A 24729-nucleotide genomic window follows, 5' to 3' on the forward strand; every position below is an offset into this window, starting at 1 on the left:
AAATGTATCTATTTATATGGTGACCCCGATTTACAAAGGTCTTCCACTTATTCAAATATGGCTTCTCCCGCTGATTGAAGAAATGATGAAGGCACTTCTGTTGCAAGGCAGGCATCTTGCCAGGCTCCTCGCTGAGGGAGTCCTAAAACCATCCGTCCAGTTGCAGAGTGGTCCCAGCTCCCTGGGCATCTGGAAGGCATGCTGACTTTCACACCCCAGCCTTGCTCAGCAGAGGAAGTCTGGAGTGTAGAGAAATAAAGGAAATATTACGTAGACTGTATTAGTTTTGTATCGCTGCTGTAACACATGGCCGTGAACTTAACAGCTTGTAAAGCACAAATATATCATCTTAGAGTTCTGTAGGTTAGAAGTCTTACACAGGTCTTGGTGGACTAAGATCCAGGTGTCAGCAGGATGGCATTCCTTTCTGGAGGGAGGCTCTAGGGGTGAACCTGTTCCCTTGGCTTTTCCAGTTTCTAGAGGCCACCTGCATTCCTTGGCTTGTGGCCTCTCTCTCTCCCATCTTTTTTAAAAATGATTTTTTTCTTTGGCTGCACAGATTTTTCTCTCGTTGTGGCAAGCAGGGGCTACTTTCTAGTTGTGGTGCGTGGTCTACAGTAGTTGTGGCACTTGGGTTTTGTTGCCCAGTGGCATGTGGAATTTTCCCAGACTGGAGATCAAACCTGTTTTCCCTGTATTGGCAGGTGGATTCTTACCCACTGTACCGCCAGGGAAGTCCCCCTTCCTCTGTCTTCATCTTACATCTCTGTGACTCTGCTTCCACACTCCTATCTGACTCTTCCGCTTTTAAGGATCCTTGTGTTGACATTGGACCCACCCAGATAATGTAGGACAGTCTCCCTACTTTAAGATCAGCGGATGAGCACTCGAAATCCCCTGCTGCCTAACAATAATAACCTAACACAGTTAATAACCTAACACAGTCGAGTCCTGATTATTAGAACGGAACATTTTTGGGCCATTATTCAGTCTACACAGCAAGCAGGTTGGTTGGCAGTCACCAAATACCTTAGACAAACCAAAGGAATAAAACTGGGATCGACCTCTGGCTTGCAGTAGAGCCAGTGGTTAAATTGCTCCTTTTAAGAAAGCAGTCAGCTCAGCTGGATGCGTTATCAGGAGAGAAGTGACTGGCTTTGCTTTCTGTACACAGTGAAGCTTTTCCAAAGTGGCTTTTCCCAGCCCGTCCCTGCTCCCCATCCCCCACTCCCACTGCTCCCAGGAGCCTCAGAATTAAGTCAGATGTGACCCATGAGGTCATCTTTGACAGTTCACACAGTTCAGAGCTTGTCAGTGGGAGGAGGAGCAGGAGGACTTGAAAAATTGCTGTGAAACAACATAATTGTTCCATAAATATAGCAGAGGATTTGTAGGAAGTTGGAAATGCCCACTATGTCTTCCTTCCAATGTGACCACCTACAAGGAGCTGCTGTCTCTCTTCTGGGGAGTCTGTTTGCAGAGCAAACATACATACTTTATAAACAGTTTTCACAGCAGTGGAATCACACTATAGATAACGTGGCTCTTTCATTTTTAATTTAACAATAGACCATAGGTGTATTGTTAGCATTCCTTTTAACAGCCTCAAAGCATTCAAGTCTGTGTCTCATAATTCATGGAATCACATACCGTAACTTATCAATATTTAACCACTAATTTGTTTAACCAGACTCCACGAGAGACTTTCAGATTGTCCAGTTTCTTTTACAAATAGTGCTTGACACATATTTGGCACACGAATGCACAGATGTCTTATATAGGGAAACTGTCTAGTAGTGGAATTTAAGTGGAATTCAGCCAGCATATGTGGGAATTGAAAATTTTGCGAAGTGTTACCAAAATGCTCTCCAAGACTCAGCCAAATTTGCCCTCTCGGCTATGTGTGAGGGCTGCTACTGTCCTGTGCTTTTGGCATTAGGATGAGTAGCAAGGTCTTATTTTCTCACCAGTGCTTTTTACGAAGAAAAATGGTTTCTTGTTTAATTTCTGTTTTTATAATTACAAATGAAGTTAAGAATATGCTTCGCATATTTATTAGCCCTTTGTATTTCTCTTGCTTTTAATGTTTTAGTCACAGCCTTTGTATTCTTTTTCAGTTCAGTTGGACTTCCTAATCAGTGTTCTGTAAGAATCCTTTCTATATTAAGCCAATCAAGCCTTCATTGTGTGGGGAAAATGTTTTGTCCTCCTGTTGGGTGTACGTTGAGTGCTAAAGACAATGAGGACCACAGTCATCATTACAGTGGCCAGCATAACATTTTACCCCGTGGAGGAGCCCTGCCTTGAGTCAGTTTGAGGGTCAGAGTCCCTTTACATCCTTTCATAACTCAGCGCTCATTTCAGAAGACTTTTGTGTATTGCTGCCCTAGGGTCGCCCACTGGGATGAGCCGCCGGTTCGCTGTGTTTGTGGTGGCGGTTTCACAGGGACGTTTGACATTGTGGGAATGTACTTGAGCTGCTGTGTATACCCATCCTTCCTGGAAACATCATCTGCAAGAATCTATCATCCTGTCATGGAGAGCATTGGTCCTCCTGCCCACAGACCACCCCCCCCCCACCCCCCGGCCCCCTTCTTACTCGGAGGCAGAAGTCAAAATGCGTAGCCGTCATTCTGCAAGTGGTCCTGGCTTTGACCCTCTGTCCCCATCCACGGCTGATTGTTGCTGGTTTTAAGGCAGTTTTTTAGAGGTCCTTTTTCAAAAATGTATTTATTTGGCTGTACCAGATCTTCGTTGCTGCACTCGGGATCTTCAGCTGCTGCGTTTCGAACTTTTATTTGCGGTATGTGGGATCTAGTTCCCTGACCAGGGATCGAACCCTGACCCCTTGTGTTGGAAGCACAGGGTCTTAGTCACTTGGACCACCAAAGAATTCCCTTAAGGCAGTTTTATGCAGGATACTTATCAAGTTTAAAAAAAAAACAGTAGTTTTATTTCTCAGAAAATGAAGCACATAATGTCAGAAGTTAAACCTTTTTTTTTAATTCTAAAGACATCGGATGGTAGCATGATAAAATATTCAGTTAAATATCAATTTCAAATAAGGTATCATCTACCACAGGATATTTTTAAACTCGCATGAGGGATGTGTTTCATGATCATGCTTTATGAAAGGGATGAAGATTTATCATTCAGGAAGAGACCATTTATCAAACGTCTACCCAAGTGACAGGAAGCTTAGCTTTGAGAGTCATTGCAGGGCTGTGTTATGCTGGAGAAATGGAGATTCTGTGCCTCAGAATGGTCTTTAAAAAAAAAGAATTAGTGTTTAAAAGAGTGTGGGTCCTACCTGAGACATTCATACCTTAAAATTCACTGTGGTCTTTTTGTGCTAAATATGATCCAGTTTTTAAAAATTGTATTTTATTAAAGTATAGTTGATTTACAACGTGTTAACTTCTGCTGTGCAGCCAAGGGATTCGGTTATACTTACATGTGTTATCTCTCATATTCTTTCCGTTATGGCTTATCACAGGACATTGAATGTAGTCCCCTGTGCTATGCAGAAAGGCCTTGTCTACCCTTCCTGTGTAGACACTCCCAGCCCTTCCTCCTCCCTCCCCTTTGGCAACCACGAGTCTATTTTTGTGTCTTGTGAGTCTCTTTCTGTTTCACAGAGACATTCATTTGTGTCATATTTTAAGCTCCTCATGTAAGTGATATCATATGGTATTTTGTCTTTCTCTGTCTGATTTACTTGGTAATCTCCAGGTCCCTCCGTGTGGCTTCAAATGGCATTATTTCATTCTTTTCTGGGGCTGAGTGACATTCCATTATATATAATACACAGCATCTTCCGTATCCATCTTCTGGACAGAGGTTGTTTCCATGTCTTGGCTTTTGTGAATAGTGCTTCTGTGAACTTTGGGGTGCATGTATCTTTTTGAAATCTGGTTTTAAACCCACAGTTCTGATCATGAATAGCTCTCACCACACAGTCTTCTCATTCCTCTGGGATGGTTGCAACTGTCTCACACGTTTCCCCTTGAAGTTTTCATTGAATGAAGCATTTGAGAGCGGGGCAAGGCAGAGTATGATACTGTGATGGTTTTTAAAGTCGAAGACGTAGTAAGCCTCATTGGGATTTTATGGCAGTGGAATAATCTGAAAAAATGAATTGTTGCAGTTACCTTCTTAGATCCCGAGTATCAATTCCCATTCAGATAAAAATACAGGGAAACCTTCTTTAATAATATCTGCTATCACAGTGGCTAGAAAAAATAGTCGTACAAAATGCAAACTAAAAAGCAGCGAAAATGCCGGCTGTTTGAGCCGAAGTGTACTGAGTGGGATTTAGAGATTGGAGCATCACTGGAGGCTGATTGGTGCTTCCTCACCGTAGAGTTAAGAGCTGTGTGGTTTTGTTTCTGGTTTATTCTTTTTCTTTCCCCTGCTACAAAACCCTAGATAGAGCCTGTTTTCTCCCAGATGCTTTCCCCCAAGTTTGTTAGTTTTTATAGAAGTCAGAACATGATAGATGTACACCGGGGACTTTTTAAAAAATGGATGGCTTTCATTTATTTATTTATTTGGCCTTGCTATGCAGCTTGTGGGATCCTAGTTCCCCAACCAGGGATCAAACCTGTGCCCTCTGCGCTTTCTCAACCCCTGGACCTCCAGGGAAGTCCCCTAGAAACTTTTTAAGAGAAGTAAAGAGTCTAAAATTGCCCAAGCTTCAGATTGTTTCTACATTTTCTAGCTCCCCTGAGAATGGTGTCCCTGGTGGCCTGGACAGAGCGTTATCTTCAGAACAGTTTAATGGGCTTTGCCTCTCCTGTTATTCATGATGCAATCCCATTTTACCTGCAAAGAGCAATAAATGCCTCTTGCTTCTAATGACTCAGAACCAAGTCAAAAGCTATTCTGTAGCTTGTGGGACCACTAGTTATCTCCTTTGGCTTGTCATCCCCTCCCCAGATTTTCACTGTGTATGTTGTGTACTCAGTCATGTCTGACTCTTGGTGATTCTCATGGACTGTAGCCCACCAGGCTCCTCTGTCTATGGGCTTTCCCAGGCAAGAATACTGGAGTGGGTTGCCATTTCCTCCTCCAGGGGATCTTCCCGACCCAGGGACTGAACCCAGTCTACTCCACTGCAGGCAAATTCTTTACCCACTGAGCCACCTGGGAACTTTTCCCTGGAGAAGAATCAATTGGGAATTTTCAAGTGAGAGACAGAAATGATGAAATTGCACAGACGCAATCCTGAGTCAGAATTAAATGAACACCTGCTTAGCCACTCATGCTCTTCCAGTCCAAGCTTAAAACTTTCTCATCCAGCTTTTGGGTCCTTGAGAAAAATTTCCAGGACCTGGTCTAACGTTGAGAAATACAATTTCCTTCTTCAACTTGTGCCTACCTGAGATTTGGGGGAAAGTTGTCCAAGTGTCCATGATTGGATCCTGTGTCCACACCGAGCTCTCAGGATTAAGTTTGGAAAGGCATTAGAGACCGTGGCACACCTCCTGCTACTGACTTTGCTGGGGGCCAGCCCTCAACAGGCCTGCTGCTTTTCTGGGCTGGTCCTTGGAGTCCCTGTGGCCTTTCATCATAGGAGCAGTGCTTTCCTCGAGTGCTCACGTGTGTCCAGATCACATGGGGGCTCATAACCCTCAGGCTCTGCAGGGGAAGGGGTGGAAGTAGGGCGTGTTCGGGGGTATAGAGTTTCCGTTTCGCAAGACGAAAAAGTTCCAGAAATTTATTGCCCAATAACGTGAATAGAATTGATACTACTGAACTGTACACTTAATAACAGTTGAGATGTCAAACAAGTAGTCAGATGTAAAGTGATTTGTCATAACTATGCACTAGGCCTGTACATTGCATTGTATATAATTTCTGGTTCGATTCAAAAATGGCATCAAAACGCAAACAACACAAGTCTGGGCACCTGTCCCCAGAGTTCCTGGTTCTGAAAGCCTGGGGTAGGACCCAGACTTTGCATTTCTTTCTTTTTTTCTTTTATTAAGCATCTTTTGGGGGGAGGGGGTTGCGCTGGATCTTCTTTGCAACATGTGGGCTTTCTCTCGTTGCAATAAGCAGGGGCTGCTCCCTAGTCGCAGTGTGTGGGCGTCTCATTGCAAAGCACAGACTCCAGGAGCTCAGGCTCTGGGAGTTGTGGCACACACTTCCTTTGTTGCCCCGGGGCCTGTGGCATCTCCCCGAGCCGGGGACTGAAGCTGTGTCCCCTGCACTGGCAGCTGGATTCTTAACCATCGGACCACAGGGGAGTCCCAGACCTGGTGTTTCCATCAAGTTCCCAGTGACGCTGAGGCTGCAGGTTGGAGACAGTGTGTTAGGCAGGCCAGATCCCGAGCTCCCCCCACCCCGCCCCAATCCATCCTGCACCTTCTCCTGGCTTTGTGCTTTTTTTCCCCATCCCTGCCTTAGAGGCTGGGCCCATGGCTGTGCATAATTTGTAGAAAAAGCTAGGTGGTCCAGCAGTTAGCGGCATCGAGAGTAGAGTCTGAAACAACCACTCTGGGGGGCACCATCGAGTTTAGTCTCCTGTGTTCACTTTCTGAATAGAGCTGCTTACCCTCGGCCAAATCAGAAGAAATCCATCATACGGCACAGAGCATAGATCAATAACAACTATGGATATAGAAAGTCAGAACTCTCCTCGATGTGCATCTGTGGTTACGACAGAAGCAAATCGTAGAGGGTAGAACTCCCTGATGTTTGTAGTTACAGAATCATTTTCTATCGCCTCCGCCGCCATGCCATACATCATGCCATCACCTTTTTGTTTTGGTGGTGAAGGCCTTTGTAAAATTGTTCTTCTGTGCTTCATTCAGCATTTTAGACTCTTTTAAACGATCTGTTCTCACTGAGCTTTTTGTTGTGAAAATGTTAAGAAAAGACAGGCACGGCGGTAGCCTGTGCATGACCCTGGGGAGGCTCCCATGTGGGGTTTTAGAGCAGAGAGGGACTCCTTCGGCCCCGGGATCATCAGAGCCTTCGTCAGGACACGCGTGCTCTTGCCGCAGAGAAATAACAAACGGTGGCGCCCCAGAAGTGAGTTGGGAGGAGGTCCACAGGGTCAAAGCTGCTGCAGTGATGGATGTTTTCTTTGCACGCTGACCAGCAGGGTAGCCGCCAGCCACCTGTGCCTGCCAAGTGTGTACAGTGAGGCTGGGTAAGGTGTGTTTCGTTTTAACGAATTCCCGCATCTACTTAGTGTGGTGGCTACCAAGTTAAGCAGGGCAAAGTCTAGGCTGGAGGAGGATCAGGTGAGCAGCAGGAGGGGGTGTGAGAAAGGGGTCTGGGGGAGGAAGGCCCCAAATGCTGGGCTGGGTGAGTAGATCATTGTCTCTGGGGCAGTGGGAGACTTTAAACGGAGAAGCGGGTGTTCGGGACAGAACCTTCTCGTGGTGCCAGACGAGTGTGAGAGGAGGGGTCTGGAGCAGACGAGAGTCTGGGAGGGGCCGGGGTTCTATGAGATGTGCCCAGGGCCCAGGGTGTGATGGCAGAGGTGGGGGAGGCAGGGGGGTGTATAAGCAGGGGTGCTGGGTGCTGGGGAGGTGTCCGTGAGCCTGCAGGCTCAGCCTGGGTGACGAGGAGGATGGTGAGCGAAGCAGGGAAGGTGGGGGTGCTGGGCGGCCCTTGAGTTGTGTGTGGGCCTGAGAGGGGAGAAAAAATGCTAACGGCTCTTTCTCAGTTGAGTGATGCCACGTCTGAGTTCTCAAGTGCTCCTCTGCAGTCCCTGGTTGACTAAAATAATGCCACCTGCTGGCATTGGGACCAGAGTGGCCTCTGGTTCCATCAGCTGCCTCCAGGGCCTGCCTCTTCCTTCCTTCTGAACTGCCTGCTGCCGCCTTACTTCTCCCCACGGCTCCGGCAAGAGCTCCTGTTCACCTCACAGCTGGGAACGCAGACCAACCACGGTCCACGCGGGGCCGTGGAGCCCCGGCCGTGTCCTGGACCGTCTGCCCCTCTCCCGTGCCTCCCACGGAGCCTGATGGTCTGTCTGGATGAGGGAAGCGGCGGGGCATCCTCCGGCAGCCCCCTGGCCTCCATGCTCCCTCACGCTGGGCCACGGCTGCAGGAAGCTTCTAGAGTGGTTCTCAGTGCCCATCGGCCCTGACAGTCACACTGCTGCTTAAACAGGCCGTCTCCCCGGGGCCTGGGGTGTGTTCATCAGCCTCTTAGAGATCCTCAGTAGTTGCTCACTTCCAAAGGGGCAAGCCAAGTGTGTATTTATTCCTTCAAAGAGTATGTCAGTGTCAGTATGTATGTCCTGTCTTTGTTGATAGACAGTGGTGGATAAAACATAGCCTGGTTCCCAAGAGCGGACCTTCTCTGCGGGGAGATGTGATCTATCAGTATGGGGAACAATCCTTGCTGGGAGAAGAAGCAGAACTAGGAGGCGGGGGGAGGTGGAGAGGACCATGAGGATGTCACTCAGGTCAGCTAACACTTGAGTGAGACCTGAGGGAAGGGAGGGAGGGAGTCAGGCAGGAATCCGGGGCGGGGAGGGTGGGGTGGAGGTTGGTAACAGCAGGTGCAAAGGCCCTGAGGGAGGTGTGCACTTCACGTGCCCAAGGAGCAGGAAGTGGATGGTGGGGCCTGAGGAGGATGCCGGAGGGACGTGCTGGGAAGGAAGGTGAGAGAAGCAGTGGGCCTCGTGGGCTTCAGGGAGGATTTTGATGTGGAAGCAAGTGGGGAGGGTTTTGAGCGCTGGAGTCAGAGGATCTGCCTTATGACGGAAGATGCCTCTGGCTGCTGAGAGGAGATGGAGGGGGCCCAGAGACGGACCGGGACGGGGATGCAGTTAGTAAGTGAGGGTTGGCGGCGGCCGGTGGCAGGGCGTGGAGGCTGTAAGAGCAGTCAGCGCTGAGATGCAGCTTGTAGGCTTTGCTGGGGCGAGAGGTGTGGGGTTAAGGAGGGCGCGGGGGTGCTGCCGAGGCTTCCAGCTGAGAGCCTGGGAAACAAGGTTGCCATGTTCTGAGACACAGGGGCGCAGGTTGGAGGTGGGGGCTGAAAGGTGTGTTTTGGACGTGATACGTTGAGATGCTTACGAGTGGGCTAGTTCTCTATTGCCGCTGTAACAAGCTGGCACAGACTCATTGGTTTAAAACAGTGTAAACTGGTCGCTCTTTCTCCTGTGAAGTACCACATTCACAGGGTCCAGGGTGAGGACTTGGACGTGTCTGGGAGTCCATGGTTCTGCCTCATTGCTCAGGTGGGTGTGGGCAGGCAGTCAGACACATGAGACTAGGGGTCAGCAGAGAAGGCTGATCTGAGATGTACGTTTAGAAGCCATCAGTGTACGAATGGTTTTGAGGCCAGTCAGTCACATGGGCTCTCCCAGTCGAGGCAGAAGGTCAAAGCCATGGATCATCTGGGCTCAGCCAGACCCCGCTAACTGTTGTGTCTCTCCCGTTGGGAGGGCCCCTCCTTTCTCTGCTGCCCTAAGCGCTGCTTCTTGGTGAGACTCGGCCCAGAGTCTGGCACTGCACAAGTCACCCTCCTCCTGGCCTTGTCTGACTTTGCATCACGTGTCTTTTAATTTTTTAATTGTCATTTTAAAATGACACCTTTGTTGAGATTGTTCACAGCCCGTGTCAGTCCACCCATTTCAAGTGTGTTTCAGGATGCTCCCAGCACCGCAGTCAGCTTTAGGATATTGCCATCACTTCATAAAGGACCTTAGCTCTTAGCTGTCACCCCAGATCACCCCAGCCCCCACCAACCACTAATCTACTTCCTGTCCCTGTAGACTGACCCTTTCTGTACATCTCACATGAGCAAGACTGTAGCATTGGTAATCTTCTGTGATTGGCTGGCCTTTTCAATTTAAATCTGGATTTTGTCCGTGCACGCTCTACTTTTTCTGATTTTTCTTTAGTTTTCTTCAGTGCTTACAGGTTTGTTTTTTTTTTTTTTAACTGAGTACCCATTTCAAAACCAGCCTTTGTGTTGAGATTGTAGAATTGGAAACCCAAGGTATACAGTTTCCTGTCATCATGGAGCTCTGAGTTGGCTGAGCTGACAGCCTCACTGTCCGCTCCTGAGCTCCTAGCTGACTTTGCTGATGGATCAGGGCCTTCATCCTCCTGCAACCTGAAGGAGGCTTCGAATTTACATTGACCCAGAGCCCTGAGCACCCAGCCCGAGTCATCAGTATTCCTTGTACCAAAAGAGTCCTGGCAGTCCTGCTGTGACAGGGAATCAGATGGATGTGCTGTTGCATAAATACCATAGGGGAAGGGACTTCCCGGGTGATCCAGCGGTTAAGACTCCACACTCCCAATGCAGGGGACGTGAGTTCGAGCCCTGGTGAGGGGACTAAGATCCCATATGCCCCGAGGCATGGCCAAGAGATAAATAAACTTTCTGATAGCAAACTATTAATATATATCATCCTTTTAAAAAAAAAACAGCACAGCAATCCAGCCTCCCATGGTACTTAGAAATTACGGTGCTCATAAGTTTTTAAAAAAATGCAATTGGGGAAGTGCCAAATTGGGCACAGTCAGGGTGCTTATGGAGTCCTGGTTAGGATAGAGGCATTGCCTCCACCCACATGAAGCGCAGCTGAACTACAGTCTCGAATGATGAGTTGAAACTTACCACTCCCACCCAGGGCTCCCGCAGACCCCCACTTGTAGGATGCAGGGACTGTTTCTTGAGCATCCTTCTGTCTTCAGTATCTCAGGAGATGCTTTGCTGATCATGAGCATTTGAGGAGACTGATGTGGTGGTAGCTCATTCAAGTCTGGTACCTGCTTATCCCTCAGCCCTCCCCAAGGGTGGGAGGTGTTTTATTTCTTAAACCACCACTTTTTCTTTTACCAGAGTCCAGAAAGACTAGGGTGGACCTCAGGGAGTTTCTTCCCCACCTTTTCTGGGTAGCGTTGGACAGCAGCCGCCCACTCCCGTCACTCCCCACAGACCACAGCTGGACTCCTGGGGCCCGGGATGGCCTTTGCGCTCCGAGTCTCTGTCCTGGCTGCCGTGCTGTTTGTCCCGTGCGATGCCTGGATCTGCTCGGGATCCTAGGCTGAGGTTTGCGAGGGGGATTTCTATGCATCCCTTCCTGCTGCGGCCCCAGGTCTGGGAACTGATGCTGCCTCTGGTGGTCAGGGCTGTGGACTGTTCAGAGGGCCGGGATCTTTGTGGCCCCAGAGCCCTCAGTGTCCTTGGCTCGGGGACAGAGTGTGGGCGGCATTCTGCAGCTTCCAGAAGGGTGCTGCCAAGATGGGGACAAGCCCAGGTGGGGGTGGCGGGCGCTTCAGCCGCGGCTTCCAGGTCCCCGCACCCAGGAGTCCCCACGTCCCCAGCGAGGGTGCCTCAGCCTCAGGAGAGCAGCGGGCTGTTGCTCACTGTTCCCTCTGCACCCGTGCCTCGTCTTCCCTGAGTCTCTCAGCGGCGTCCCCCTCCCCAGGGCTGGGTGGTACCCTCTCCATCTCACAGGTGAGGAGACGGCCTGGCAGGTGGAGGGCGGCAGGTTCAGGATTCACGCCCAGGGCCGGGTCTGCAGCCTCCGCTGAATTCTCCCTGGATGCCTGGCTGCCCCGCAGAGCTGCGATGATATGTCCTCTTTCCTCCCTCCTCGTGACCTTTAGCCCATCTTCAGGGGCTTCCTGTGAGGTGGCAAGCGTGACCCATGCCGCCAGCACCGTCCAGGACCAGGGCGTGGTAGGCACGTCCTCACCCCGCAGAACTTCACGGGGCCCTTGCTCAGCTGTGAATTCAGGCTGCAAAGGGCCGGCCTTTTGCTGATGCAGAAAAGGTCACGAAGCCCCGGACACAGCCCTGGCCCTTAGCCTGATGCACTGCGTTTGCGCCCTCATCTCACTTCCCGGTGCCCGCATGCCTGGGCCGTGCCCTGCTCATCTGCTTCCCCAGCCTCAACGCAGCACAGTCACCTCCCGCTTCCTTGGCTGCTGCCCCCTGCTGCCCTTTCTCCAGGCTTCCTCTGCTCCTTCGCGATTCCTCTCTTTTAGGATGGTTTCCAAGCAGACATGCAGACACGGAAAAGGGCTTGGCCGTGCTCCTCCCCTGAATGCCTCCCTCGTGTGTCTTGAAAGGAATGCCTTCACAGTCCTCCCGGTGTGATGTTCCTGATGACGAATGCCTGCCCCGCCTCTCCAGCTCCCTCTCCCCAGCAGCGAGCTCCTCTTGTCTTCCGGGGTGTGTTTGATGTACAATTAACCTTTCTGCAGGTCAGCCCCTTTGCTCAGGACGAGCATCTGTCCTTCCAGTCTATGAGAGCCAAGTGTGGGAAGTGTGTGTGTGTGTGTGGGTAGCGCCAGAGAGCCAGCCATCGCGGCCGCTGGGAGGCAGCAGAGAAGGATTGTGACATCAGCGGCAGCCAGTCAGCCTCCCCGGGGTGTGGACAGGCTTGGGCTCGCACCTGTCCGAGCTAGGAGCCGACTCCTCCATCAGGTCTTCCCTGACCGTGGCCTCGTCCTACTGACCTCCAAATGGCCCGATAAGGCCCCCCAACTGCGGGGCTGGCCTCCGAGGCACAGTTGGTCGCCTGAGGCCACTGCGGCTGCCAACAGACGACAGTACGCGTGAGGAGCCTCTGGCGGCCACCCTGCGTCTGGGCCGAGCGGCATCAGTCAGACCTGACACCACCCGAAGACCTGCGCCTGTCAGCAGCCCTCTGTCATGACTTCTGAGCGGAGACGAGCATCCATCCTTCGGAGCGAGAACCCTCCCACGCAGCCAGGATGGCCTCCTTTTGGGGAATTAGAGACAGGCGCAAGAGAGATTCTTCTGGAGGAGAAACCCCGCGTGTGCTGAGCGTGGGGAGAACAGTAGGTCCCGGCGGTAGCCACCGCGTGCTTGGAGGACAAACATCACATCCGTGTCTGTCATCGGGGAGTAATTGTTCCAGGCGCGTGGTGGCGAGGGCCGTGCCTTCGATCGTCCCGCGGTTTGTGGGTCTCACTGGGGAATGCGAGACGTGACCAGTGGAATTTGCTGCACAGCCGGCCAGCCGCAGGGGACCCAGGCTCTGCCAGTGCTGTTGATTGGAGCCCCAAGTTGGACTGGGACTTTGGATCCCTCTGTGCCAATCCTCATGACCTCGGGCTGTTAGATGGGGCTTCTTAGGGTACCAGACGGCGCTGCTGTGTTGATGTGCTCTGAGGAAAGAGTCATGGCTGTGACCGCTTGGTTACATGCCCTGTAAATACCAAGATGGAGAAAAAATGACCAGAGACTGAAGCGACGGTAACACTATTATCAGTAGAACCAAAAAACAATTGGTTTGGTGGTTGGTCCCTGGGCACTTGTACCTCTTAGACACTCAGATCCTCTTGCTCTTCTGGAATTCGCCGGGTTCCCTGTTTTGTTCTCTTAGTCTGTCTCCGTTTACCCACCCTCCCAGGCTCTCTGGCCCCCCTCAGCGCTATCCATGTTTCAACTTCACGTTTCTGTTTTTTTCTAAAACCTCTCATTTTGGGGAAGACCAGCTTCTCCTGACTTGTATCCCTTAGTGAACAAAAGCCGACTCGCCCTGGTGGCCGTGAGTGCATGTCGTTGCATGTTCTGTGTAGCTGTGACCTCGAGAAGCACGTGGCATATGAGGCCACATCATTTCCCAGTTACTCCTCCGCCCACTGCCATGGTCATGACATTGAGGGCATCTAAGGGTGGTGATGCTTGGGGTCTTCCCCGCCACCCACCTCTCGGTTTCCCTCAGAATACCAGACAGTGTTCTTGGCATGGCTGAGTCCCCCCTTTTCTGTAAAGACAGTATCTGGGCTACGTCCAGTTCTTGCATCCAATGCCAGGGTTTTTGGATTGACTCAGCCCACCCGTACCTCCGTGCCGAGGTACCAGCAGGCAGGGAGCGATGCCAGACTTTTAAAAAAACGATTGAGCTGCAGCGTGTTCACCACTGGAAGAGAAGTTGATGTTCATTCTCTAGCTGGCTTTCTGTCTTGATCAGGTAGACTTTTGGGGAAAGTTGCAGCTCAGTAGAGCTCAGTGGGTTCTGTCGTTCTGTTGAAGATGTAGTCCAGTTAAAAATACCTCTTGTCAGGATGCTTGTTTTCCTGGCGAAAAGTTGGCTGCCGGCACCCATCTGATCCTTGCTGGAGGAAAGCCTTCAGACCCGCATGGCTGTATTTCGGGGCTCCATGGGGAGCCGCTCCCTGCCCAACAGTGAAATGACTTCTTGGAAGACTGGGAAAGGCACAGGCCTCTCTCTAAGGCCTTGAGGCGAAGGTTCAGCCCTTTGGTTTAAGTCACTGGGTTAAAGAGGACATTAGTAGATCCAACTGTTTATATTGGCCCCGGGCCCCAGTCCAGACAGCAGGGGAGATCACTGTGAAGAAAGACGGACACTGTCTGAGGAAGGGAAAATAGGAAAGGCCCGGGAAGAGGGTGGGTTTGGGGAGCATGGCGTGGAGTGAGGCCTCCGATAGGGACCTGCGTGGACTCTGAAGATAAATGTCTGTTTCCTGGTTGGTTTTTCCCCTGGAACTGACTCCAACTGTAATTACATCACACGTGTGTATTGAATAAAGGAGATTGGAATTTCAGTCTTGCTTGGAATTTGCATTTGTATGAAGGAATGAGGATTTTTGTGAAAAGGATGAGACACCAGCCAAGTCCAGTGTCTCTGCGACCCCGGTGTCCCCCTTGACAGGACAGCAGGACCCACATGGATCTAATACGAGTTGCGGTGTTGCTTCTGGCTTTGGACCCCAAAGCGGGGATGAGCTTCTCCCTCTCAGATGAGGCATCGAGATCGGTAATGAGGCAGGGGCGCGTCTGGCGCTGGGACCTCCTCTGGTTCAGCCACTTCCCAGCCTGAGAGCCCAGCTCTTTTCCATGACCCTTCAGACCTTGAGAGGCCTGAGGTCAGTCTAGGCAGGACCTACTCTATAAAACGCCCTCCCTCCCCAATTTGAGTATGAAATGTCAAGGGTGACAGATACCACTTTTTTTTTTTGAAGATTTTGTTGTTTTGTTTTGTATGTGGACCATTTTTAAAGTTCTTATTGAATTTGTTACGATGCTGCTTCTCTTTTATGGTTTTTTTTTTTTTTTTGGCTGCAAGATCTTAGCTCCCCAACCAGGGATCAAACCTTCGGCCCCTGCATTGGAAGGGGGAGTCTAAACCACTGGACGGCCAGGAAAGTCCCCTAGCAGTAGATATCTCACTGAGTGTCCCTGGGACCCAGGTTAGGAACCCTTGCCCTGGGGGGCCAGGTCACTGCTCAGCCGCCAGGGGCGCCAGCTGCCTGTCGGCCTTTTCCTGGCCCTCCGCTTGCTTTTCTGCCCTCCCTTTTGCTAGCAACGCAGGAGTCACTGGCTTATTGTAGCACCCCACACTCTGCGGTGCTCATGTGGTAGAAATCCTGAGTCATAATTTTTGTTTTTACTAAAAGCTTCATTTTTCCAAAGTCTGCTTTTCTTTACAACATATCCTAATTCCATCACATCTTCAAGTTTGCAGACCTTTTTACTGCCCAGCTGGCTCATTTGCAGAGCTCTCCAGGGGATGGGGGAGGGGGATCTGAAGATGCTTCTTGATTAGGTCTTAGGAATTTTCTCAGTGTTATAAAGCCGTTTTTTTCTTTTCAGTTTTCTTCTGAGGCAGAGAAACACTGTTCAGCCACCTCTGGTCCCCTGGGGAGAGGAGCAGACCTCGATGAGCAGGAGGGGGAGGATGCCACCAGCACGTGGGCCTGACGGTGGAAAAGGGATTGGATCCACTGACTGTTACCGCTGTTGTGGATTTCATGTCAGAGCAGCAGAATCTGTAAGCACTTGACCTTGAAAGGGGAGGTTTTCTGCCTTTAAAACTCCATCAAACCTGGTTCTTTGAATTCTCCGTTTTTCAGAGACCCTGCTAACTGTGGGTGCTTTGCAGATGCCCACAAATTGGTGTTCACACAGCCAGTTGACCTTCAGCCTGATGTGCCCTGTTGGAGACGTCTACCCTCCATCCATGCATGCTTGTATTGTTTTATTTTTTTTTAATAATTACTACATTTTTATTCACTTTTATTTACTTTTGTCTGTTCTGGGTCTTTGTGGCTGTGAGTGGGCTTTCTCTAGTTGCAGCAAACCTGTGCGGTGCATAGGCCTCTCGTTGCTGTGGCTTCCCTTGTGGAGGACACAGGCTCTAGGCATGCAGGCTTCAGTAGTAGTGGCACATGGGTTTAACTGACTTGATGCATGTGGTATCTTCCTGGACCAGGGATTAAACCCATGTCCCCTGTATTGGCAGGCAGATTCTTATCCACTGGACCACCAGGGAATCCCACACCTCCCCATTTTTAGACCCACACAAAAAGGTGGGCTCACCTGCATATGAATTGAGTTCCAGTTTGGATGGAGTTGGAGGAGGGGTGGTTCTCTAATATGTTCACTGACAAAGTGATGAATGAAACCAGCTTTTAAAAAAAAAAACTTGATTATTTATTCGAGGTTTGGTAGGAGAATTTTTGCAGGTTCTCAGAAGCTGGGAGAGACAGGAATATTACTGGATCCCTGTTTAAGCTCAGGGCACAGTTTGCTAAGGATCTGTGCCAGTAAGGGGCTGTGTATCAGACTCCCCGTGGCCTTTCTTCCCTTGATGGGACTTCAGGGCTCCTGGAGTTCTGGCCGCCAGTCACCCTGGAGTGAGTCAGCTTCTGGGGCCTGTGTGCCGGCCTGCTTTCTCTTTGCTGGAGCCAGTGTGCCTGGTGGCATCATGAGACACAGGAAATGTGACGCTGATTGGAGTGGGACGAGCTGGAGAGGCTTGTGTGCACAGTAATGTTTGTTTGCTGTGGCAGGATCTCGCGGAAGGCTTCTTGGCTCCTGGAAATCAGGGACCGGCTGGGTTTAGTTTTCAAGGAAGGCAGACAGCAGGAGACGTGTGGTCTGGGTGGTCTGTAAGCATCTCCCTGAGAGTAGCTATGGATGGGAGGGGTGGAGAGTTCCCCACTCACTGGCCTACAGGCAGATGGAAAAATCACAGTTTCGGGAAAAAGAAGCCCTCTTCACTTCGCGAAGCTGACTTGAGCTCTTGATTTGTTTACCTCACACTCAGTACTTTGTGAGAGCAACTCATTTCAGGCAGGAACAACTGCACTCCAAGTGGAGCTCCCTTTCTTTCTGAATTTCTGTTTCGGAGAACAGTTGACGAGCAATGCTGTGTTCCTTTCTGGAGTCCAGCAGCGACGCGGTTGTACACTTACAGGTATCTGTTCTTCAGGGTCTTTTCCCATGGCGCTCCCTTTCTTGTTGAGATGTGCAGGGACCTTGAAAGCCATGCCTGCCTCCTCCAGCGCAGGCTGGTAACCTGATTTGCTTTCTTCTTTAAAACGTTATTTAAATGTATTTGGTCGTGCCGGGTCTTAGTTGTGTGAGGTCTTGACTTGCGGTGTGTGGGCTCTCAGCTGAAGGGTGTGGGTCTGGTTCCTTGACTAGGGACCAAACCTGGGCCCCTGCATGGGGATTGCAGAAAATAGCCACTGGACCACCAGGGAAGGCCCATGATTGCTTCCGATTGTGCTTTCACCTCCTGACACAAGATGCCCAGGTGTTGCCTTCTTCTGCCCCATCGCCCCAGGTGGAGGGAAGCCTGCTGATACTTCCTGCCTGTCAGGTCTCTGCAGAGGAGGTAGCAGCTGCATCACCTAGGCATGGGCTTTGCTGGTGGCTCAGTGATAAAAGAATCTGCCTGCAATGCAGGAGATGCGGATTCAGTCCCTGGATCGGGAAGATCCCCTGGAGAAGGGAATGGCTACCGACTCCAGTATTCTTGCCCGGAGAATCCTGTGGACAGAGGAGGCTGGCAGGCTATACAGCCTGTGGGGTCGAAACCAGTCAGACAGAACTGAGAGACTAACACGTTTCACCTTCGCATTGAAGGGTGGGTGTCTGAGCTTTCTGGCTTCAGTGGCACCTGACTTGAGATGCAAACTCACAGAGCACGGAGGCAGCCACCTTTAAAATTCCCCTAAAAGGCAGAGGAGAGGAGTGGGGAGAGTGAGGAGGACAGGTGTGTGGGAGGGTGGCCCTGCCTCAGCCCGTCAGGCTCATAACTGCAGCGGCCTTGATCGCCACGGGCGCTGAAGCTGGAGGAGAGACAGGGCCTCCGGGCACTGACAGAAAGGTCTGGGTTCCTGTCCCCCTGTCCCGGATTTCCCAGCATGGCCCCAGACGTCCCTCAGGTCCGTCCTCTGGATCACGATGAGGGGGACAGAGGTCCTCAGTTATTTCAGTATATCCGGCAAGCACCTCTCCAGTGCTGTCACATAAGACACGTGGCGTGAGTCTGGGGAACCAGGCAGACGACGGAAGCTCGACTCTTGGCTGGAGGACAGCCCCATGGACTTGGGAGTAATTTGAGAAACGTGTCTAAAGAAAATGTCTATTTCAGTTGAAGTCTTACGATCACTTTTCAATGGCATATTCATGTGTGTATTTGGCAGCATCATTGAGATCTTTGCGGCACACGCCCTTTCCACTTGTGGCCTGGGCTTCAGCAGTTGTGGCCCATGGGCTTAGTTGCTCCACATGTGGGATCTTAGTTCCCCCACCAGGCATCGAACCCATTAATTACTCTTGTGTTATGGGTTCATAACCAGTGGACCATCAGGAAAGTCCCTCAATTGAAATTTTTAAAACTTCTACCCTGGTGGGAAAAATACCTTATTTCCTCTGGAGTGTTGAGGCGGGACAGCCAGCATGTGTGTGTGAAGCTGGACGATTATCAACAGCGTGATAGCTAAGTTACTTTTGTGTGTCGGAAATAGATGTGATGGTTCTGTCTCCTGAGATTGAAAATCATTAGTTTCTGTGTGGATATTTGGACAAGTCTGTATCCTTTTACATGGACATGTTCAAGCTTCTGTGTTTCTGTATTTTAAGTTCACTGTGTCTGACCTGTCAACAGTAATTAGGAACAATTATGGCATGTTTTGTGTGGAATGCTCTTGCTGACAGAGAAACAAGTACTATGAGAACATAAATGAGGAATGGTGAATAAAATGGTGATTTCTGTCAAGAGAAGAGTTCTTTGGTACTTAGGTATCAGAAAATTTTGCTCTCAGCAACTCCCCTGGCACATTTTATTAACTTGCCTGCTTTCTGTGTAATTTGGAAAATGGGAATCAAGCAACTGAATGAATAAAACTTGCATCAGGGAAAGCACAGGGTCTGTTGGTGGATTGAAGTTTAGCATTGTTGTACCATTTCAGACCTTTTCTTTCCATTTTCATTTTTGTTTCCCTGCCTAAATGAATGCCAGCACTGAGCCTTTTTGGGTCACACTTGCCATCTTGATGTTAACTAATGGGAGTAGAAATAATTTCAGAGTCAATTTTCACATAAATAAGGTAATGTCAGTTTCAGAGGTGTCTGATCTTTGCTTATAAACAGAAATTTGCATTACTTATGGTGTAAATTTACATTAGCTGTAGTGGGTTGTACAACAGGAGAACATCATTTGGGAATAGTGCAGGTGAAGGGATTCGTGCCTGTATATTACAGTTATTCATAGTTTCTTGAAGGGCAGGAAGCTTTTTGTCAGGGGAGGTGCTTAGATCAGAATGGTCACTCACCGATGAGGGGGGGATGATGAGTGAGTTCCTGCAGTGCTTGCAGGCAGGGCCTGCACCCCAAAGCTCGTCTTCGCCCCATGGCCAGGAGCACCAGCTGGTGGAGAAGTTCTTTCTGAGCGAGCCTGGGCTCTCTGCCCTTTTGCCAAAGAACATGGGTGCGGTGCTGAGCCTCTCCCTTCTCGGGACCAGCTGGTGATTTTTACTGATGATCTTGTTTTAGCCAAATTCAGGCCCTGCATTGGTTTTGTCCGAAGATGAGAAAAGCGACACTGAAGATCAGGAAGAGACAGAGCTGGGCGTCATGGAGGACCAGCGCAGTGTGATCCTTCACCTCATTTCTCAGCTCAAACTTGGGATGGATCTGACCAAGGTAGGAGTGCGTGTCCCCGAGGCCTCATGGCCGGCCGTCAGGGTGCTGTGTTTCCCTCCCAGGCTTCCCTGTCAAGCATGCATGCCCCAGGGGTGATTGGAAAGGCTTTTTTTTTTTTTTTTTTCTGACTGTGTTACACAACTTGTGGGATCTTAGTTCCCTGACCAGGGATTGAAGCTGAGCCCCTGCAGTGGAAGCATGGAGCTTAACCACTGGATCCACCTGGAAAGTCCCTGGAAAGGATATTTCATGTGGACACCCATGCCAAGAGTGAGAGCCTGGCATTTGCGTCTCTGGAGGACTTGAGATGCTCCAAGGGCGGGGAGAACACACGAGATGATGAGGACAATTCCAGATGGGATTTGTCTCCCACTGTGTCCTCGAGAGGATGAAAGGTGACCTAGAGAGATGCATGTGGCACGTTAACCACAGAAAACAGGAGGAAGGAGATGGTGGGGGTGGGAGTGAGCCTGCCTCCTGGCATCTCCTCCTGGGCACCTGGCCACCTGCTGCTGCCGCCTGTCGCTGGCCTTCACCCTGCTGGTGACCAGACCTCAGTGCCCACGTGGGGAGCTGTGTGCCTGCTGATTGGTGGACATCAGTAACTCCTGCTGCTGTGTGCTCATCCTGGGAAACTGTGTAAGAGGACTCAGCATCCTCACGGTGATGTCCAGGACATGGCCCTCGTGGCGCCTCACCCCACTCTGGGCAGTGTGTTTGTCCTGGAGGCGAGAGGAAAGGCCCCTGTACTTGCAGCTGAGAGTTGAGGGTAGGCATCAGTGGCCTTGTGGGTTGTGGGAGGTGCCTGGACTTGACTCTCTAACCTACCTTGGGTTCCCTTGCCTTGTCCTGATTCTGATGCTGGAAATTCAGCCTCTGTGCACCAGTGCCGAAAGGAATCTCAGAGTTTTGGGTGATGCAGAGAAGAATAGCTTTATTGCTTTGTCAGGCAAAGGGGGACCCAGCGGCCTAATGTCCTCAAGTGTGTGTGTCCCGACCCAGGAGGGTTTGGTGAGGAGTTGTAGAGCAGTGGTTCAAGGGCGGAGCTGCTGATGAGGCTCGGGGTGTGTGCGGGGCCTGTACTCCTTTAGTCTGGCCCAGGTGATCTCCTCTAGAACGGGGGTTGATCCATCTTATATTTGTTTGTCCATCTTGTATATAATGTTGTTTATCCATCTTCTATATAATAATTTGCATCTGCTAATCCCAAACTGAAACGACAACCCAGATTAGGACTTGAACCCAGGGTGTTTTCATTGAGCTCGCACACCTGGTCTCAGGATTTAATGAAACTCTGGTTCTTGATGTCTTATCACAGAAAGAATTTAGTGAGAGACAAAGTAATAGGTAAGAAGTGGATTAGTTTAGAGAGAAGTACAGTCTACTGACAGAGTGTGGGCCCTCTCAGAAGGTGAGAGAGGCCCCCAAATATGGCATCTTCAGTTTTTATAGCCGAGGTAATTTTATAGGCTAATGAGCAGGAGAATTGCTACCAGTATGTTGAGGAAGGGGCGGGAATCCCCAGGGCTCGGGCCACTACCCGCTTCTTGATGTTTGTCGGGCAGCCTCAGAACTCTCCTGGCACTGGTGGGTGTGCTGTTTCATTGGCTGTGTTACGCCGAGCATATCCTGAGGCTCGAGGTCTGGCGGAAGTCGACTCACCCACCACCTTGAACTAGCTTGTTCTAACCAGTTGTCGTCACGTCCTGCGGCTGTCTCATTCTTTTAAAGGTTGTGCCCTCCCCCTTCCCTTTTGTTTCAGAGCTCACCCTCTATCCCTTCCCCAGTCTCCCTCTCCCTTGGCAACCACACTTCTGTTCTCCGTGTCTCAGATTCTGTTCTAGTTTTGTAGATGTGCTCATTTGTGTTGTAATGAAGATTCTGCCTGTATGTGATGTCACGTGGTGTTTGTCCATCTCTATCTGAGCTGCTTCACTAAGTGTGATCATCTCTGTGTCCATTCATGTTCCTGCAAATGGGGTTAGTTCTTCCTTTGTTAATGGCTGCATAATATTCCGTTTTACCTATGCCCCTCATTTTCTTTATCCATTCATCTGCTGATGGACGTTTAGGTTGTTTGCATGTCTTGGCTGTCGTCAATAGTGCTGCTGTGAACACTGGGGCGTGTGTATCTTTTCACATTGTAGTTTTGTCTGGGTATATGTGCAGTACTGGGGTTCCTGGATCATGTGGTAGTTCTATTTTTAGTTGTTGTTTTTTTTTTTTTTTTTTTTGAGGAATCTCCAGTTTGTCTTTCACAGTGGCTACATCAAATTGCATTCCCACCAGCAGTGTATGAGGGTTCCCTTTTCTCCACACCCTCTCCAGCATTTCTTGTTTGTAGGTCATCTCTTTCCTATTGTCTCCTCTCCTCTTCTCGGCTCTTGACTGTGTCATTCAGCAAAGCTTGTGCTAAACTGTCAGTGGATGAACTTGGCTGGAATGGCACTTGGTCCAGGGAGCAGGCACCCTGGAGAGGGAAGATGCCTCCACTCAAGAATGAAGCTCTGGTCTCTCCATGAAATAAGTGCACGGCTCTGTCTTTGCAGAGATGGCCAGTGCTGACACACTCAGGTCAGCGGCCTCACCAGGCCTTTAGGGCTGCATTTTGCAGTTTCCTGGACATGTGACTGGTGGGGTTGTATAGCACCCCATGCTCAGAAGCATCCCAGGCTGGGTTACCGCTCTGCTGTTGCTGACTTGAAATTCATTTTGAACAGGAGGACTTGCATTTTCATTTTTCACCAGGCCCCTCAACACAGGTCTCTGGTCCTGCTTCGAAAAGCACCCTTGTCTGCCCCCCTTCCTCGGTTGTGGTTGCAGAAGCCTAAGTTGCTGGTCAATTGCTCCACTGGGTAATCTGCTGCCCTTCCACAAACTGTGGGTAGCCCAGAAGGAAAATACAGGAAAAGGAGGAGCCAGAGAAGGTGGAGGTCACAGAAGGGCACTTTGACAAAGGGACATGTTGGTGGAGCCTGAAGAACAAGTGGACAGGAGTGGGAGGAACGAGAGGAAGGGTGTTCCCGGTGGAGGGAACAGCATGGGCAAAGCCAGAGAGCATACAGTGGTGGGGTGTGCAAGGAGTGTGTACTAGAGGGCCCAGAGGAGCCTCAAGTCTGGAGGGGTCAGATCTGCAGAGCCTTGTGGGCTGTTGAAGGAGAGTGGACTTGATCCTGGGGGCGGTGGGGAACCTCTGGAGGGCTTGGAGCAGCTGGGAAATGTGTTCAGAGCCACTGCCCTGCCGAATCATGGGCTCCAGGGAGGCAGGCCCCAGGGTGCAAGGTTGAGCTTGGAGGTTTATGATGATTTTCCCCTTGTTTCCAGGGCTATGAAAGGCAGCTTTTACTAACGCGTGTGCTCTCTCATCGAGTGTGTGTATATTGGGCTCCACACTGTCACGTGCTGTTCTACACGCTGGGAGTCTCCCAGCAGTGAACCCAACATTCAGAATCCACGCCCTCGTGGAGCCTGTGTGATAGTGGAAGGAGACAGACAGGAAACAAGAGGGCAAAAAGGATGTAGGGGTAGAAATGCAATGTAGACAGAGAGCATGGTGGGCCAGGGTTAAAGGTGACGGGGGCAGGGCGGGACTCCTAGATCAACTGCTCAGAGCAGGATTCCCCAGGTATCACTGGAGTGCAGACCCCAGATGAAGATGCAGGAGTCAGGCAGGTGACCTCGTAGTGGAAGGGCATTCAGGCCAGAGGGGACGGTGAGTGGGCAAGGCCCAGGGTGGATCTTGCTTGGCCAGGATGAGAGTGACTTGTGTGGGTTGGCAGGAAATTAAGTTGGCAGGATGGCAGGGGCTGGATCAGAGAACCTAGTCGGACGGTGTGAGGACTTCGGTATCATTCCGGGTGGTGTGGGTGCCGCTGGGGAGTGTCGAGCGGAGGGATGCAGGGCCTTCCTTGTATGCCTTTTACGTTTATTTTTGTGTCTGGCTGTCTGGGGTCTTAGTGGCGGCACATAGGGTCTTCGTTGCGCCTTGTGGGACCTCTGGTCACAGTGCATGGACTCTGCTTGAGGCACGCAGGCTCCAGAGTGCACAGGCTTCAGTAGCTTCAATACCCGGCTTAGCTTGCTCTGTGACATGTGGGATCTTAGTTCCCCCACTGGGGATCAACCCACATCCCTTGCCTTGCAAGGTGGATTCTTAAGCCCTGGACCACCAGGGAAATTCCCTTCCTTATATTTTTAAAGGTTTATTTTGACTCTTGTGTGGAAAGTGGACTGAGACGAGGCGAGTGGGGTTCAGGCAGCAAGGTCATGGTGGAAACGGCGGCGGTGACAGTCAGTGGGAAGGGTGGTGGCAGATCCTAGGTGTGCCTAGAAGGTGTGCCAGTGGGCTGTGACTGTCCTGTTTGCATGTAGATCGGATGTAGGATATGAGCTAAAGAGGAATAAAGAAGGGCTCTGACCCAAGCCACTGGGATAATAAAAATTAGAACTGTGGTTTGTTTCAAAGATCTCTTACTGGAGGAATTGACCACCCTAAACCAAATGACCTAAAATGACCATTTCACTTGTTCACAGTTATGCCGTCTAGGCTGGGCTCAGCTGAGCACTTCTCCTGCTGGCCTTGCCTGTGGTCACTGCCTGTGTGCCTGTCTTCAGCTGTTGGGCTGACTGTGGGCTGGACTCGGTTGGAGCAGCTGGGCCTTCCTCTCACCATGAAGTTCTAGGACCTTCTCTCTCCGTGAATCCTTCCCTCGTGGTCTGTCCAGCTGGGTAGCCAGCTCAAAGCTCCCAGGAGGGCAAAAGTGGACACTGATAAACCTTAGGCCCCCAACTGACACCATGTCAGTTCTACTC

General features: G+C 50.5%; 1 protein-coding gene across 1 annotated transcript in view; it reads left to right on the forward strand.

Annotated features, from left to right (window-relative positions):
• The window catches only part of LOC133052784 (oxysterol-binding protein-related protein 10-like), an 80275-nt gene that overhangs the window by 26267 nt on the left and 29279 nt on the right, over positions 1-24729 (forward strand). The window contains exon 4 of the mRNA XM_061137633.1: positions 19768-19917. Coding sequence (XP_060993616.1) covers positions 19768-19917 — 150 coding nt within the window. The remainder of the gene's footprint in view (positions 1-19767; positions 19918-24729) is intronic.

The sequence above is a fragment of the Dama dama genome, chromosome X (genome assembly GCF_033118175.1).
Source record: "Dama dama isolate Ldn47 chromosome X, ASM3311817v1, whole genome shotgun sequence".
Taxonomy (NCBI): domain Eukaryota; kingdom Metazoa; phylum Chordata; class Mammalia; order Artiodactyla; family Cervidae; genus Dama; species Dama dama.